Source organism: Citrus sinensis, chromosome 6 (assembly GCF_022201045.2).
Source record: "Citrus sinensis cultivar Valencia sweet orange chromosome 6, DVS_A1.0, whole genome shotgun sequence".
Classification (NCBI taxonomy): domain Eukaryota; kingdom Viridiplantae; phylum Streptophyta; class Magnoliopsida; order Sapindales; family Rutaceae; genus Citrus; species Citrus sinensis.
Window position 1 is genome coordinate 23836367 of NC_068561.1, and position 18073 is coordinate 23854439.

An 18073-nucleotide genomic window follows, 5' to 3' on the forward strand; every position below is an offset into this window, starting at 1 on the left:
AAGCTTAACCGAAGAGTATATGTCTAAAGTTGCAAAGCCCAAAAATGGACGGTGCACACCACAATATCATAGTATGTTAAAACAAAGGTACTTTTGTAGCTCACAGAGATTTTTTAATTAGACGTTCAAATTCATTTATTCAGAAATAAGGTCAAACCTTGTTGATTGTCCACTTTCTGCATACAACATTCATAATTGGTGAAGCTATCACATTAAGCTTTTCATTAATTAGTGTCATTATCTATCCAGAAATAAGGTCAAACCTTGTTGACTGCCCACTTTCTGCACTACATTTGTAATTGGTGAAGCAATCACAAATAACATCAGAAAAGGGAAGTTCAGGGAAGGAAGAGAACCAGAGGTTCCACCAATCAAAAATTAGAAAGCCTCTACGAAGAATAGGCTTTGCAAAAAGGACTCTACTAAAACAGATGACTGCTGAATCTCTTCTATGATTGATGAAAGACAAGAGCTTTCATATTAATTTTTCTGTTCTATCTTCTGCAACTGTCAGAAACAACAAAGAAAAGGAAAGAAATCTTTGATCAAGGGCAAAATTAAATTCTCTACAAATCAACTGGATGATTGTGGACAGCTATTGGCTAGAGTTATAGCATATTTTGGTGACTGGTATATATACCAAAAGTGGCTATAAGAGAGAAGAAAAGGAACCGTGACTCACTGACAAATGCACCCATGTTTTAACCAAGAAAGTGATGTGAAATTTCTCTCAAAACTAATATTTAAATTAACTTATGTTCCAATCATGAATGATTCTATTGAATATGATAATTATCTAGGATTAAATTGACTCCAAGACAGTGAAGTGGAAGAATTTCTCTTGATCATAGAAAACCAGTATGAAAAAACATTTAAGAGGCTAAGCTTCCTAAGGCCTTTCAAACATTGTTAGTACATCAAAAGAACCTTTTTTTTTTTAAATCTGAAGGAAACATGCTCCCACTCCATATAATACCCATCTACACAAGCTTGTATTAACCAAGAGACAGCGCTGCAAATAAAATAGTAAAGAACTTCCACTGATCTGAACAATTTAGGTCAAACACTCAAATTGAAGCAATGCTCATACAGGTACTGCATGGTAATCCAGAGAGACATTTAAGAAGGCAATGCATAAAACACAGCAATAATCAAGTATTTGATTACCTGAACATGAGATACAAAGGAAAACCCTGCAGCCTCAATGGTCAAAAGAAGTCCGTGCAGAGACCACATCTGTAAACCTGGGATTGAAGTTTTAGCCAGCAAACTGATTGAGCTCACAGTTGCAGGCACTAAACTTGATAAAGCCATTCCGCCGGCACTGCAATCACAACAGATAATGACAGAGAGATAAAACAGTAGGTTTAACAAATGAAAAATCTGGCGACGTTACAAATCTAAAATGAGAAGCCGCCATTGACAAACATAAAGTCAGCATCGCTGTTCAAATTTCAACACAGCCAGACAACATGTAACTAGCTATTACAAATTGGTAGCTAGCACCATTGTGATTTAAGAAACAACCAGACGTGAAAACAAAAGGTTCTTAAGTTGAATATCTTTAAAGAAATAACCTATCATATGCCTTCTTTCTCCCCCTCCGTTTTTGATAAGTAGAGATCTATTGCGATAATATATGCTCATCTAATTAAACAAGGGAACCCTACAAGATCAACAACCTTGGTAGTTGGGAAACTCATGGGATATTGAATATTCAAGTTGATAGTTACAAGAGGTTTTTGACTCCCAGCTGCTTAGTTGAATCCAATGGTTTTAACCACTCAAGCCAACATTGGGTTGAATCTCATAACCTTTGCTTAATGGAAAAACAGATTTGGTTATATCAATGCATTTAAGACAAAAATGCCATGAGAACTGAGTGCCTCAAACAGGGTTGCCAAGCAACAGATCATGCCAAAAAGCATGAAGTGGCATAAATGCACATTTTCATAACATTTTAGCTTTATCACCTTGAACTTCACTTGAGATTTCCAGGTTCTGCTAACTCACCCAGAGATAATGTATTAAGTTTTCAAGTTCTACTGACATCAAAAGAGGATAATTTCTTGAGTTCCAAACTTGTATTTCTAAGGATGTTTTCCCATATCCACTTCACAGATCACTGAAATAGGAAAAACTACATGCAACATTCTAAATTGGTCTTAACCACCAAGAAGCAGCCAAAAGCCTACTATTATTTTCAGCAAAATAACTCAAGACATGTGAATGGAAATAAGCAGTTGCATATAAATAATAGACATGATGAAAGATATAGAAAAAAAGAAAAAAAAAAAGTAAGCTGGCAAGCAAGATAGAGAGTGATGTTTCACCTGCGATGAATGCAGCCAATGGCAAGAGCAATTGATCCCGCATAGTTTGCATCGGTTACCACTGTTAGGTCACCAAGCAACAATCTAGTCTGCTTATCACCGCAAACAGCAGGTGGGAAAGCGCGCAAAACAGAACAAGGTTAGTACTGATTACACATTGCATATAGGAATGAGACATTAGGAGTGACAGGGCCGACAAAGCACTACAGGTTAACCTCTTTATTATATAGCATCTTGACACAACAAATTAAATAATGGTGCATTTGACAGCAAAAACTTCAGCAATAATATAGGAAACAAAGTTTACTTCAGACAAAATAGGCTCTGGAATTACCAATTCTACCATATTCAGTTGCCCAAAGTGTTTTAAGTTCATACATCCAAAAATAAGATAACGAACAAGAGGCTGAATGATCAATATTGACATAAGCAACATACTCTGAATGGACGTGGTGTGTCACAAGCAACTTCGAAAATCCAAATTCAGGAACATGAGCACACATTTAATATGCTAATTAAACTGAAATATAAAGCTCATAAATGTATACATGTCTTATTATGCATGTTGGAGATTTAGTCAATTAATTGTAAATATTTGGGTGTATCTTTTCCTTTATTATTTGATTTAGTCATAACAAGAAAGCATATATTAGGGAGATATTGTAGGATTAGTTTACATAATTTAGAGATTATTTAGTTTCCTTTTTAATTAGCTTTCTAAGTGTATATATTCTGTCAAAGTTAATGAGAAAGAATAAAACAAGAATTATTAATTCATCAGTATTCTTGTCACATGGTATCAGAGCTAGGTTACTAGTCAGTTTTTTTTTTCTGGAGAACTGCTAAATATGACCTCAGAGGTGTCTTACACTACAGCAGATCAAGCATCTGCAGGATCCATAACCGGATCCTCATCTACACCGTCTTTTGACAGCCACTCTCTGCAAATTACACAACACAAGCTTAACGGACTGAATTTTCGAGAATGGTTTCAATCCGTTATTCTTGTCATCAGGGGTAGAGGGAAGGTTGGCTACTTGACAGGGGCAATAACACCTCCTTTGGACACAGCACCAACTTATAGCACTTGGGAAGCAGAAAATTCGATTGTCATGGCTTGGCTCATCAATTCTATGGAGCCAAGTATTGGACGAACTTATCTGTTTTACAAGACAGCAAAGGAGATTTGGGAGGCAGTCCAAGAAATTTATTCTGATCTTGAAAACACATCTCAATGTTTTGAGATTCGATCAAAGATTCGCAACACCAGACAAGGAAGTCTCACGGTCACTGAATATTACAATTCCTTAATGGAGTTGTGGCAGGAAATTGATCTTTTTTATGAGATGGGATGGTCCTGTACTACTGATGCAGAAAAATATAAGAAAATGCTTGAGAAAGAGCGTACTTTTGATTTTTTGCAGGGATTGAATCCGGATTTGGATGAAGTACGTGGAAGACTGCTCGGGATGAAGCCTTTTCCAACCCTTCGAGAATCGTTTGCTGAGGTAAGGAGAGAAGAAAGTAGGAAGCGTGTGATGATGAATCCTTCCAGCCAAGATACTCCTTCCTTAGAAGCACGAGGCTCGGCTCTTGTAGCAAACAAACAAGATAATGGTCGTATATCTCAGTCGAGAGACAAGATCTGGTGTGATTATTGTAAGAAGCCCTATCACACTCGTGAAACTTGTTGGGACTTACATGGCAAGCCACCTGATTGGAAACCGAAGAAGCAACGCAAGCAAACCAACTCAGCCAATATAGTGGAATCAGATTCAAGCAACGTTGCTGGATTTAACTTCTCAACAGAGCAATTGGAGATTCTACGGCAGCTTCTCAATCAAACTAAGGTGTCAACGGGATTCGAGAGTCAAAACTCAAAGATTCCTACTGCAGCTATGGCACAAACAGGTAAAATAAGTCAAACTTTCCTGTCAAAGTCACAGCCAGCAGGCTATTGGATTGTAGATACAGGGGCCTCTGACCATATGACTGGGTCAATGAATGTCCTTGAGGATTATGACAAGTGCAATAGCAGGATAAATGTGTGGGTTGCGGATGGAAAAATGTCACCTGCAGTTGGGAAGGGCACGGTTTACTTACCGAATATGATATTGAAATCAGTTTTATATGTGCCCAAATTGACATATAATCTTTTGTCAGTTAGTAAGTTAACAAAAGATATGAATTGTGTTGTGACTTTTTTCTCCTCTCACTGTGAATTTCAGGATCGTTCTTCGGGGAAGATGATTGGCATTGCTGAGAAAAAAGATGGCCTATACTACTTCTCGGGAGTTGGGGATTCCAGTAGAGTTAAGTCACAAAATAAAATGTCCATGTCAGTTGTTTCCAACTCTGAAATTATGTTATGGCATCAACGCTTAGGGCATCCAAGCTTTTCTTATATGAAAGTTTTGTATCCAAATCTTTTCGTCAATAAAGAAAATTTTTCGTTTCAATGCGAACATTGTGTCCTTTCTAAACAATCCAGAGTCAATTATCCGCCACATATATACAAACCCTCAAGACCTTTTCAGTTGATTCATAGTGATGTATGGGGTCCATCCAGAACAATCAATTTAACTAGAACTCAATGGTTTGTCACTTTCATAGATGACCATAGTAGGGTGTGTTGGGTGTACTTGATGAAAGATAAATCCGAGGCATTTTACTGGTTTCAACAGTTCCACAAATTTGTCCAAAATGTTTTTCAATCCAATATAAATGTCCTTAGAACAGATAATGGAAGGGAGTATTTCTCAAATGAATTTAACCAATATTTGGGGAATAATGGGATACACCATCAAAGTTCTTGTGTTAACACACCAAAACAAAATGGGGTTGCCGAAAGAAAGAATCGACATTTGTTGGAAGTTGCTCGATCAATAATGTTCACTAGTTCTATTCCAAATTCCTATTGGGGTGAGGCAATTCTCACTTCCACATATTTAATTAATCGTCTACCCTCAAAAACACTTCAATTCAGAACTCCTTTGAGTGTCCTTCTTGATCATTTTCCAAATATAAATTTTTTCAACTCGTTGTCCCCAAAAATATTTGGTTGCACAGTGTTTGTCCATAATAAACAACCCAACCAAAGCAAACTTGATCCTAGGGCTCTTAAATGTGTATTTGTTGGATATTCTCCATCCCAAAAAGGATACAAATGTTATTCTCCTTTTCTCAAAAGATTTTTTGTCTCATGTGATGTAACTTTTTTTGAAAATCAGCCCTTCTATCCCAACAACCATCTCCAGGGGGAGAATTCTGATGAAGATGGTCATTGGGATCCTAGTCTATCTCTTCCAATATCACAAGATGTCTCATTTTTTCCCATGAATTCTACCTTAATAGAACCAGGAAATGTCAGTGTCCAACCACCTCCAGAAAACTCAAGTCCAAGTCCATTTCCTATCCCTAGTCCTATTTCAAGTCACGGTCAAGAGAGAGAAGCAATTTTTGAGAGACCACTTCAAGTTTACTCTCGAAGGCCAAAAGCTTCTCAGCAAGACCAATCATTGAACCAAGAACTAGATCCTGGAGTGAGCAGTGATCTGGACTTGTCGATTGCCATACGAAAAGCGGTAAGAACATGCACAAAACATCCTATTTCCAATTTTCTAACCTGCACAAAGTTATCTTCTGGATTTAGAGCCTTTATAGCAAAGATCGATAGTGTGGTAGTTCCAAAGAATATCCACGAGGCTTTCAAAGATCCAAAGTGGGAGAAAGCTGTGCAGGAGGAAATGAGAGCATTGCATGATAATGGAACTTGGGAAGTAGTTGACCTACCAAAGGGTAAGAAAGTGGTTGGAAGCAAATGGGTTTTCACAGTGAAATATAAGGCAGATGGAGAGGTAGAAAGATATAAAGCTCGGTTAGTGGCACAAGGCTTCACACAGACATATGGGATTGATTATGAAGAAACATTTGCTCCAGTAGCCAAACTCAACTCTATTAGGGTCCTCTTGTCCTTGGCAGTTAATCTAGACTGGGAACTACACCAACTCGATGTGAAGAATGCTTTCTTGAATGGAACTCTTAATGAAGAAGTGTATATGAAGATTCCACCAGGATTTCAGTCTGAAAAAGAACGAGGTAAAGTTTGCAAATTGAAAAAATCGTTATATGGTTTGAAACAATCCCCACGTGCATGGTTCACCAGATTTAGCTCAACTCTCACTCGACTAAAGTACACTCAAGGGCAGGCTGATCACACTATCTTCGTTAAGAAAGGGGAAAATGGAAAAAAAGCCATTCTTATTGTATACGTAGATGACATCATACTTACAGGTGATGATAATGTTGAGATTCACAGGCTCAAGAGTCAACTGAAGGAAGAATTTGAAGTTAAAGACCTAGGACCTCTAAAATATTTCCTCGGTATGGAGGTGGCTAGAAGTAAAGAGGGTATTTTCATTTCTCAGAGAAAATACACTCTTAACTTACTAGAAGAAACAGGGAAGTTGGGGTGCAAACCAATAGGAACTCCACTTGAGAAGAATTGGAAAAGCAAGATTAAAGATAATGAGCCTTCAGTGGATGTAGGAAGATACCAACGCCTGGTTGGTAGACTGATTTACTTATCTCTCACACGGCCTGATATTGCATATGCTGTGAGTGTGGTGAGCCAACACATGCATTCACCTACTCAGAGACATCTAGAGGCTGTAAATCATATTTTGAGGTATCTCAAAGGAACTCCAGGAAGAGGACTAATGTTTCTAAAATCTGAGAGCAGGAGTATCGAAGGCTATGTTGATGCAGACTGGGCTGGAAGTGAAGATTGCAAGTCAACTTCAGGATATTGCACCAAGTTGTGGGGTAACTTGGTTACATGGAGAAGTAAGAAACAAACAGTTGTGGCAAGGAGTAGTGCCGAAGCTGAATTTCGAGCTATTGCACAAGGAATGTGTGAGGTTATATGGCTGGAAAGATTGATGCAGGACTTGCAAATCACAGTTTGCTCTCCCACTAAGTTGTATAGTGACAGCAAATCTGCCATCAGCATCGTGAACAATCCAGTCCAACATGATCGAATGAAACATGTCAGAATTGATCGAAGTTTTATCAAGAACGAAATCAAAGGAGGAGGTATCGATTTATGCTACATCTCTACTCATGCACAAGAAGCAGATATCCTCACCAAAAGTCTACCCAAACCAACTCATGAAAGGTTTCTCAGCAAGCTTGGAATGCAAAATATCTATTCCTAAGCTTGAGGGGGAATGTTGGAGATTTAGTCAATTAATTGTAAATATTTGGGTGTATCTTTTCCTTTATTATTTGATTTAGTCATAACAAGAAAGCATATATTAGGGAGATATTGTAGGATTAGTTTACATAATTTAGAGATTATTTAGTTTCCTTTTTAATTAGCTTTCTAAGTGTATATATTCTGTCAAAGTTAATGAGAAAGAATAAAACAAGAATTATTAATTCATCAGTATTCTTGTCACAATGCATAACTACAAATCCATAAATAAACATTCATATGTGTATGGAGATCATAAAAAGCTACGATTTTTAGGAAAAAAGAAGACATCAGAACATCCAACTGACCATCCTTGCTGTGGATAGATCATTTCCAAGGCGAGCTAAGAGACCAAGGCCCTCACAACACGCTCTCCGTTGTGATGCACAAATATCTCCTTCAGCCAGAATACTCTGCAAATTATGACATTAAAATGTGTGGGAACAGAAGGCAATATGATTATACAAGTTGTCTACACACAGGTTTAGATTAGTACCAGGAAAATAGTCTGTATCGAATTTAAAACCTCTGATCCCAAAGTTTGAGGACGTAAATTCAGCAAAACCTGGGGCATAGATTCAAGTCATGGATTTAAAGGTAATCCTATGCAGCATTCTCTGAAGCATATCATAGAAGGAAGGTAAGCACCTTTAACCCAGCAAGTAAGCCCACGCATATATTGGTTACACTGGCTGCATGCCATGATTGCTTCTTTCCTGCTTTGAGACACTGCTCAATAATTCCAAGAAGCGACACCATGCCACTGCTGTGCTGGGAAATCATAGTCAAAGCTACTTCAACAACATCTGGGACTGATAGTGCAGTAAACAATAACAAACAAAAAATAAGCCGATAGCAATTCCTTACCTGAGAAGCAAACATGATTCCAAAGCAGAGAAGCATCTGGTTCACCAATGTTTTCTTTATTGTCTCCGGCTTCAACATGACACCAAAAAAAAAAACACTCAGCAAATGGCATTAAAGAACAATAAAAACAGAGCAGCAGTAAAAACCCACCCCTGACATTATTATTATTATCATCAGGAAATTGGGAAACTTATAAGAAGAAAAAACTGTACAGAAAGGGAACAAGATATCCACAAAAAGAGAATACAGATTACAAAGAGACTAGGCAATTAAATGCTAATCGGAAGACCAAATTAAGAAAGGATCTACATGACCATGATCTCACAACAAAAAGCAAACCCAAAAGTCACAAAATCACATAAATAAGCCAAAACCCCTTCCCCATTTGGATGAATGAAGAAGAAAGAAGAATCTTGAAATTCTTTAGTAACTAAGACCCAAAGTCAGACTGGTAATTGCACTCTTTGCGATAAAAATCACCTAAATAAACCAAAAAAGAAGAAGTCTATTTGCTCTAGACATAAAATGAGTTAGTTGCAAATCTGTAAGTTTACATCTGCATTTGCATTTACACTCATCACCTACAGATAGTAGATTCCCTTGCTGAATCAAGTGTATTTAATGAATTATCACCCAAAAAAAAAGTGTAGTTTATGAAAAAATAGGAATCCTTGCGAGTCCAGACTAGTTATATAATCTTTAATCTTTTAATTAAAACTTTAGAAAAATTACTTTGATATTGAAAGGAACTACTCTAATGGTCATTTGACTGTGAAAATTCAATAAAAGTCAAACTTTATTTTCTGATAATTCCTGTCACAATCACATGGAAACCAACTCCTATATGCTGCCTAACAAGGTCAAGGCCAAATGTTTGGTATAGCTTCTCCACTGCCTAAAGAGTTTTATTAGTGCTAAAATCTCTTTTGAAATGTTTTTTGTTGTTTAGTTGCAACTAAAGAAAAGCTTATAGAGAATTAAAAAGAAAAAATGTTACATCTAGGAGGAGAAGCTCAAATTTCAGACTTTTACTAGACAATCTCTTTTTGACCCATTTAAAAGACTAAATTGTCTAAAGTATCTTTACTTTATACAAACTTACCTCATTCCTCCACTAACATAACGGATAAAAACTTGTTAGTTTTGCTTTTCCAGCAAGACATATGATCTCGGTACATTTGTGGTATCACAAATTCCAATAGAGATAAAAATTCTAAACTTTGTACACCAATAGAAAAAAATAAATCTAAGTTGAGTGAAAAGGACAGAATGGATAAAATTGCCAAACTATTTCCCATGCCAAAAGTATTGACATTGAACCTTTTGTTTTGCCATTTAATTTTAACAGGAAAAAAAAATTTACAAACAAACAATCAAACAATAGAGAAAAAAATAATTAACACCTGAGGAAAACTAGAAACTTCATTCTCCCACACACAAGGCATGAGACCATCTTTTCCACCTTGAAAAGCACAAAGTTCATCCTCAAACCAGTCCCTGAATAAAAAGAATTTAACTATAGATAAACATCTCTTCACTTTTTCAAACTAAAAATTGGAAGCAGAATAAAAGATTTGAGAAAAATGGTAGCACATGCAACACCATTGAAGTTGTAAGATGACAAGTAGAAGAGCTTAATCCATGGATGTATGGTACAACAATGTCTGAGAAAAGCATAAATTTAATGAGATGAAAAGCTAAACACCTGCCAGGAATCCAAGGTCCTAACCACGCATCTCTTTTGTCTAACAGCAACCTCAAGCATGAGCTTTCCTCACATGCAGAAGCATCCCTTTTTCACGAAACCAGTATGAAGTCTCAGTCATTTGAGAGCAAAAAGAATTCTCTCCATAAAAGAGAACATATATAGTATCTTGTCATAATAAATTGATAAAAGCTTATCATACAAAAAGGAATCCGGATGAGTGCAATTAACCTACCTGTATGGCGTTGTGCATAATTTAATAAGCTGGGGATGGTCACTTTTATATGACACAGGATCAGGGAGGGACTGATAAGCTATCAATGTTCTAATGATGAATATATCCATTGCAGGCTTGATGTTCGGTAGTTCTTTGGCTGCTATTGTTGATATGTAGGACAAAGCCCTGTTTCCCATAAAACATTAGTATGTAGGAGCTCCTTACGACATTTAAAACAAAATAAAATGAAAAAGAACACACATGTCAAAGCAAGAACTGGAAAAAAACATAGCAACTAAAGAAAAAAATGCCTGAGTCATCATACCTACTCAGATATACCATCACTGGTTGAAGTAGAATACCACTGTTAGCAGCATCAGGTGATAAAAAGCACCTTACAAATGCTGTAAGTGCATCAACTGCAGTAGACAACACACTGTAAAACAAAAGAGATATATCAAATCTACACAGCTAATCACAAAAGACTCTTTGACTGAAAAAAAGTCAGTTTGGCAGCATCAAATTATTACAAGAATAAATAACTATAAATCTCTATATTAGAGGACACAGAAATGCTATAAATAGCAAAAAGCAAAAGTGTGTATATAATACCATGTCATAGAAAGCACATAGATAATCGGGAAAAAACAATTCCACCCTCAACCGTCGAACTAAAGTTTCCAAAATTTTACCATTTACATTAAAAAGCAATGCTATAATGGAACAATGACTTAAAGAATATAATTTCAAGTTTTTAGAAAGAAAACCAGAAATCAACTTAATATCTGATAACTTCTGCTTTTCAAAAATAAATTAGACAATCAAGATAGGAGACAAGTAATTAGGCCAGTCTTATTGAATCATAAGCACAAAACAACAGATGTTGTAAGCACTTGAGAAGGCAGTTATTTTGACCATTTTTCTGCCAAAGAGCAGCAAATCAATTGTAATGGATGAATCAAACCATTACATAAACAGCAAAATGGCTCTCCAAGGCACAAAACGGGACAAAAGTGGAAGTGAGAGAAGGTTTTAGGCCTGCTACTGCTTCAATGATTTGTGATGAAAAAAGCATTTATAACAAAATATTTACTCATATACACAAAGAAATAATAAATAAATTAGAGCATCTTTCCTGTTAGAGATTAACTGAAACAAGCAATTTTCAAAAACTAAAATATTTTGGGCAGTAAATCTTTTGAAAAAATTTAATAATACTAAAAAATAAGCCATGCTTATTACAAATCAAATATATATCCCAATTTTGCCCAACTAAAGGCAGATAAACATGCCAAAAAGATGTTCTCCAGTTCAAATGCCTCCTTTTTTCCCCCTTTTCCCGAATCATTCTTACAGTGTATCAGAATGAAATTTCAATAAATATTATAATTGACATTAACTTGTTTCAAAATAGTATTGAGTCCTCCCAAACCATGGTAACCATAAATTATTTAATTTATTTTTTATTTTTTAATAGCAAACTGAGAAACTTTTATAGAATATAAGAAGGGTATAAGGATTACAACAGTGAACCAGAAGTTCACAAACTAAAACCTTCCCTACAGTGTAGAACTCCAAAAACTATACAAAACACTGAAAAAAGAAAACCTCGAAACTTAAGACACTGGAATCATAAATAAATTAGAGCCAAAACCACTTAAGTAAGAACTGCAAACCTTAAACAGTTCGTGATCTGTACTTCTAAGCTGGCTTACCATATCTTAGATGTCAAATCTCCATGTTGCTTAATTATATGTTCTGCATTTCCACTAAAAAGGGTTGCCCATAAGGAAAGAATATCAAAAACTTGATCTTCAAGCTCCTGCATGCATAAAAATATGACAATATGATACTTTTAATGATTACAAGATATTAAGAACATATAGATGCCTGCATACCTCTTTTGGCATAGAAGCTAATAGTGATGATAAAAGCAACCATCCAGCTTCTTTCTCAACTGTCACAGCCAGAGTGTTCCGACTGGATTCTGTAAGCATTTTCTTGGAAACTTCAAGCACCAACTTAGGTAATCTGAGAGCAATAACATGATGATACTTACAGCTTAAGCTAATAAAGTAGACACATTGTATGCAGTTGCAAATACTTTCATTTGATGAACTAGGAAATGAATAGGAGGGCAAACGGAAACAAAAATAAAACAATGAAATTAAGGGATACGGTGAAATATTCGCAGGCACCATTTTTATTTTATTAATTGCATTTTTTATTTTGAAATCTCAATATAATTGGTAATAATAATAATAATCTCCTTAAATTTAATGATTCTATTTTCTAACTAAATAAAGATAGATTTGGATTTTATAATATACGTATCTCTCAATTCCTACATCTACCACCATGTCTGCTTTTTCATTAGGCCTAAAATTGAACAATTATACATTCAAAGCCACCACAAAAGCATATGAATTCAAGGGGGAAGACAAAAAATGGCAACTCCCAGAAAATCAGAAGGGGCATCCAAAGACTGCAGATGGTGGCACAAGCAGGTTTGGGATGGAAATCACCATCCCAGACCAAAACATAATGCGGTAAGACCCCATTTCAAACCCTTGGCCAGGTGGAATTTGGCTGATTAATAGTTATCCTTCAAAAACCTATTTCTCATCGTGTCCAATTCAAATAACTATGAAAAAGAAACAAACAAACACAAATGATCACTGTGATTCAGGACATGACTATCATATGAAAACTTGTCAGGTAGTAAATGGGTGGAACAGATGAAATAGCAAATGTAGAGAGTGCTTCACAAGGTCTGCTGGAGTGTAACAATCTCAAGATTTAAAAAATACTGATAGTACAAAGTAGAAAAGTTCATCACCTGGCAGGATAACCTAGAGGTAATTTTGGCGAAATGAAAATTAATGCTGCTACAACTGTAGCCTGCCCATGCAACGAATCAAGCTCCACCATCAAACTGCTTCCCTATCAAAAATAAATTGAAACCGCTTAATATATAAATTTTCCAATCAACAAATAAATGGAAATGTATACTTAAATCTACAGGGAAAAAAAATAGTTGGTTAAGAAACAGACACCTGTGAAGAAAAGTGAGAATGTTTTGCATGTTACTGAATTATATAGAAATGAGGTGAATTAAGTTCGTTGGATAAGTGGTTCTAGTTGGTACAACTGACAAAATCTCTTGGGATAATCAAGCTCAGTTCCCAAGGACGGGGAGGGGATTTGGTTTTTATTCATGCAATGCTTCAAAGAAAAGGGGAAAAAAAAGTTTCGTAAAATAAGAATTTTTGGACTCAAATCCAAAAATTAGGTTTTAGGTCAATATATGGTCAGGGGACCTCTCTCTTTGTGAGCAATTTCCTCAATTTTATAGATTATGTCTTTCTGAGAAGGTCTCTACCAAATCTAGAATGGTCAAGGATCCCTTTCCTTAGAATGGAGCTGGAATTTTAATGAGAAATTGGAATGATACAAAGGTTCAATAGTAATCAGCCTTCTAGATTTGATGGATTCTTTTCTCATTGATGAGAGTAAAGATGATGATAGAATATTGGAAGTTAGATGTCTCTGGCAAGTCCTCTTCGAATTCAAACTTTTCTTGGTTGGTAGAAGACAAATCTAATAGTGATTGTTGGTAGAAGACAAATCTAATAGCGATTTAATCAATTTGAGATGGTGTAGAAAGTTAATGCTCATTCTTAAGTCCAAATGTTTGCTTGGATGGTATTTCTAGGAATAATTAATACTAGAGAGAAGATTTGTATGAGAAATCCTAAGATGTGTCTTTCCCCTCGGTGGTGTGTTATGAGAAGAAAGAATGAGAAACCAGTAACCATCTTTTTCTTGATTGTGATGCTGCCTCCTCGATATTTTTGCTTTTAGAAAAGGAAGGAAAGCAAAAGCATTATGGAAGTGTGTTGTCTTAGCTCTCTGGTAGTTGATTTGGCAATAAAGAAATAGCCGCATATTGTAGAGGAAAACCATGAAGATGTTAATGGGTTATGGGACAAGATTCATTTCCTTTCTTCATTTTGGGGTTGACTTCCAAGGAATTTCAAGATTCCTCATTCTTTTTCATTCAGCTTGATTGAGATGCAGTATTGCGTTAATTTTACAGGTTTGGATTTTTCCTCCCTATGTCTCAGGTTACAAGGTTTTCTTTTCTCAAAGTTTTGTATAGTTTTTGGTGTTCTAAACCAGGGAAGAATTTAGTTTGTGGACTTCTGGTTCACTTTTGTAATCCCTATTCCCTTCTAATATTCTTTAAAATTTCTATGTTTCCTAAAAGTCCATTGGACTCAAACAGATGAAATTAAAGCAAAATAACACAAACAATTGAAGAAAATGAGAAAAATCATTATAAAAAATTAAAAAAAAGCACCTACACTCATATGACCTTCCAGAAGTCAGCAAAAGAAATTTAATAAAACCTCGGCACCAAAAAAAAGCATACCAAATTCATTATCCAACTCTTATGCAAGAATTGTTTATATACAAATAAAAACTAATTCCTAATTCTATAAGCAAAAGGCAACTTAAATCAGCAACTAAAAGATTTCACATAACAACATGCTTATGTGAGTTCATCTTATCATTGTCAAATGAGTGATTGGCTTCAAAGAGAAAGTAAGACAATATGGATAAAATCACAGAGACAAAAATAAAAAGTTGCAATCTAATAAAGGAAATAATTTGAATTATAAAGAAGTGGCTTAGAAAAAGGGGGGGGGGGAGTCAACAAACTAGGAACCCCAAACCTTGGATTAAGGACTGTAACTAGTATAAAACAGAAACACATGTTAAAATTTTAATAATCACAATTAAATCAAGTTACTACTTTTCATAATTCAGAATATTAAAAGGATTTCAAAATAGGATACCAAAGTAAGCAAAAATACTGTGATCAAGTCACATTAAGAAAGCTACCTTTACCTTTTCAAAGGAAACATTTTCTCTTAAAGCATTTAGTGTTGTCACACCATAAGTAATCAACCCACTGACGCAGGTTGGATCAACTTCAGCCAATGCACGCAGTGTCAAAGCAGCCTCAATGCGTACCTAGCCATAAATTTCCAATTGACAACCCATTACACGAGAAGAATATTAAATATGTTTTCAAACAGATGTCTAAGTACACAAATTGCAGCAGAGCAAAGCGAAATTTCTCAATACAACTGAAAAAGAAACTCAATGAACGGGAAACACAATCAATATCTTACGAGTTGTGAAGAATGAGAAACAGCTGCAACAACTGTGCTATCAAGCACTTCCTTGAATTCAGATGGGACCTGCAAATGCACAAGTCAAGAACTATCTTAGCAAATAACAGAATTTGTGCATACACACATGCATATACATAAAGTGTGATTTTTCCCTTCCTCTTAGAAGGAAAACTAGCACAAATATTTAAAATAATCCAAATTTCATTTAAAAAGGAATCCCAAATTTACCAATCATAGCTGCTTCTTCTACTGAAACAATAGAAAATAAATAATAAGCTTTCTAATCTATGGAAGGCCACAGCTCTATAGGTTTCTCCAAATTCTTAAGTAAAGCATTTTGAATGGCCATCTAACAATCACACAAACAATTCTTGTACCTTTTTAAAAAAAAAAAAATAGGATCACACACAATTCTTGCACGACTGTCCTTTTTTCCCTCTTTAAATAGGAAACTGAAAGTCTATAATACGAAGAGAAAAACAAAACATTTTGGATAGGGACCAGTTGTCTGGGAAGCCAAAAAAAGGAAAAATTTCCTATGAGATTTAAAAATAGATACCTGATTTATCCCTAGACAAATCTAAACCAGCTAAACATTATCCCAAAACCCACTCCAGAGTTAGAAGAATGAAGGAGAGAGTATTAGAAAGTTCTATAGTGAAGCCAATGGGACCCATCAATGTTCTTCTCTCTTTTCTCTCGAAAGTATAATTATTTACTTCTTGCCAAATCACACAAAATTGAGCTGAAAAGTGCATTTCCAAAGGGTTTTAGCTTTGATTCCTTTCCCAAAAAGCAAAATTGACTAGCCCACTTATCTTAGCTTATGCACGATTCTTACATAATGCATCTTGAATGGGTTTAATGAATTCCCCAGACAATCTCACAAAGAACTACAGTCTTCTCGAATCCACCATGTCAAATCTTCTTGTTCTTTACTCAATTTCATTTTTTCGCTCAAATTGCTTAAAGCCTTACCTGCATCTTCTTTTCTCCATCCAACAAAAGATAAATTATCTTAACAAAATCATGCTATCTTTCGTAATCAGCTCCATTGTGGACTAAAAACGCAACCTCTCTCATTGCTTCCATATTTTGAAAGAGTAATAAAACATCTATTGCTTCTAAACCTAACTTTAATGACAGCCAAAGGAGTTTGTACTGTACTTTCTACAATCAACAGCCACTTGTTTCAACTAACTGCCTCAACCAAATTCTTTTATCCAAGTTGAATGTCCCATTTTGCAAACCAACCAAAAGCTTTCTAAACTTACACTGATTCTTATTTCTGCACCAAGCACCTCCTTCAACCAAGCAGTTCAATCCTGTCTCACAATAAAAAACATCTACCACTTCTGGACAATAATATCTCCTCCCAACCATACAACTCAGGGGAGCTAATTTGGAAGCACAACTCACATGTTGAAAAATCATACTGTCTACCTAGCATTTCACACTTCACAATTATAAAAAATATAACTACCACACATATTCTCCTCTTCTAAACAACAAGATGTTCAATAAGAATAGTTATCCAAGCTCGATGAAGAAAAGTTAGAACTTTGGCTTATAATATACTTCACATTTTCATCCCTGCAAATAAGGCTTAGTAAAGAAGCAAGACAATGTTCTTCATTCCCCCGTCCTTATAAACTCTCTCGCTCGCACAATGTCTCTATCAAAAGAATGAATGCTTATTCCTCGTTAGATTGGAATTGAAATTCCAATTTTTTGAGGAACTTGAATGAGAGAGAAATTCAAGAAGCTTTTGCTCTTTTGGCTTTATTGGAGAATGCTTCGGTTAAGTTATGGCAGAGGTCCTTCAAGCATCTTTTCTTGCAACTCCTTTTTTGATAAGTTGGTTGATGATCAAGTTCTTTTGAACTTTCAGCTTGCCCATATGATTTGGAAAACTAAAGTACCAATATAAGTTAAAATTCTTGCTTGGTCATTGGCTCTTGTTAAATTTAATACTGGTGATTTTATTCAAACGCAGAATCCTAGTGTGTGTTTGTCTCCTTGGTGTGTCATGTGCAAAAGAAATGACGAAAGTGCAGATCATTTGTCTTTGCATTGCCACAGTGCTGTCCAGCTATGACAGAGACTGTTTCAGGCAGCTAAAAATCACTAGGATGATGCCAGCTTCTAGTATGTCAATGCTTTCTGAGCTTATCCATACTTTTGGGAAAGGTAAAAAAGCTAAAGAGCTGCGGAAATGTTCAGTTACGGCCACTTTTTGGGTGATTTGGCTTCAAAGAAAACGAAGGATTTTTGAAGATTCAGAGGAATATATCTTTTTGTGGGAAAGAGTGCGATTATTAGCTTCTCTTTGGGCCTCAGTTACTAAGGAATTTCAAGATTCTTCTATCTTCATTCATCTAAACTGGAAAGGGGTGTTGGCTTAATTCTATGTTTTTTGTTATGCTTTGTTGTAAAGCTTTCATAGTCTTTTAGATTCTTCCTTTTTTTATTTTGGAAGTGGGGGTTCTTTAT

At 35.6% G+C, this 18073-nt stretch overlaps 1 protein-coding gene across 3 annotated transcripts in view; it reads right to left on the reverse strand.

The window, feature by feature from the left end:
- Nucleotides 1-18073, reverse strand: part of LOC102616027 (protein SWEETIE) — a 43553-nt gene that overhangs the window by 19295 nt on the left and 6185 nt on the right. For all 3 annotated transcript variants that reach the window (XM_025099916.2, XM_006482203.4, XM_006482202.4), the window contains exons 11-25: nucleotides 15578-15646; nucleotides 15291-15416; nucleotides 13216-13319; nucleotides 12275-12407; nucleotides 12092-12198; nucleotides 10702-10812; nucleotides 10395-10562; nucleotides 10160-10246; nucleotides 9858-9951; nucleotides 8455-8523; nucleotides 8236-8358; nucleotides 8084-8152; nucleotides 7896-8000; nucleotides 2334-2422; nucleotides 1168-1324 (exon numbers count right to left, since the gene is read on the reverse strand). In XM_025099916.2, coding sequence (XP_024955684.1) covers nucleotides 1168-1324; nucleotides 2334-2422; nucleotides 7896-8000; nucleotides 8084-8152; nucleotides 8236-8358; nucleotides 8455-8523; nucleotides 9858-9951; nucleotides 10160-10246; nucleotides 10395-10562; nucleotides 10702-10812; nucleotides 12092-12198; nucleotides 12275-12407; nucleotides 13216-13319; nucleotides 15291-15416; nucleotides 15578-15646 — 1611 coding nt within the window. The remainder of the gene's footprint in view (nucleotides 1-1167; nucleotides 1325-2333; nucleotides 2423-7895; nucleotides 8001-8083; nucleotides 8153-8235; nucleotides 8359-8454; nucleotides 8524-9857; nucleotides 9952-10159; nucleotides 10247-10394; nucleotides 10563-10701; nucleotides 10813-12091; nucleotides 12199-12274; nucleotides 12408-13215; nucleotides 13320-15290; nucleotides 15417-15577; nucleotides 15647-18073) is intronic.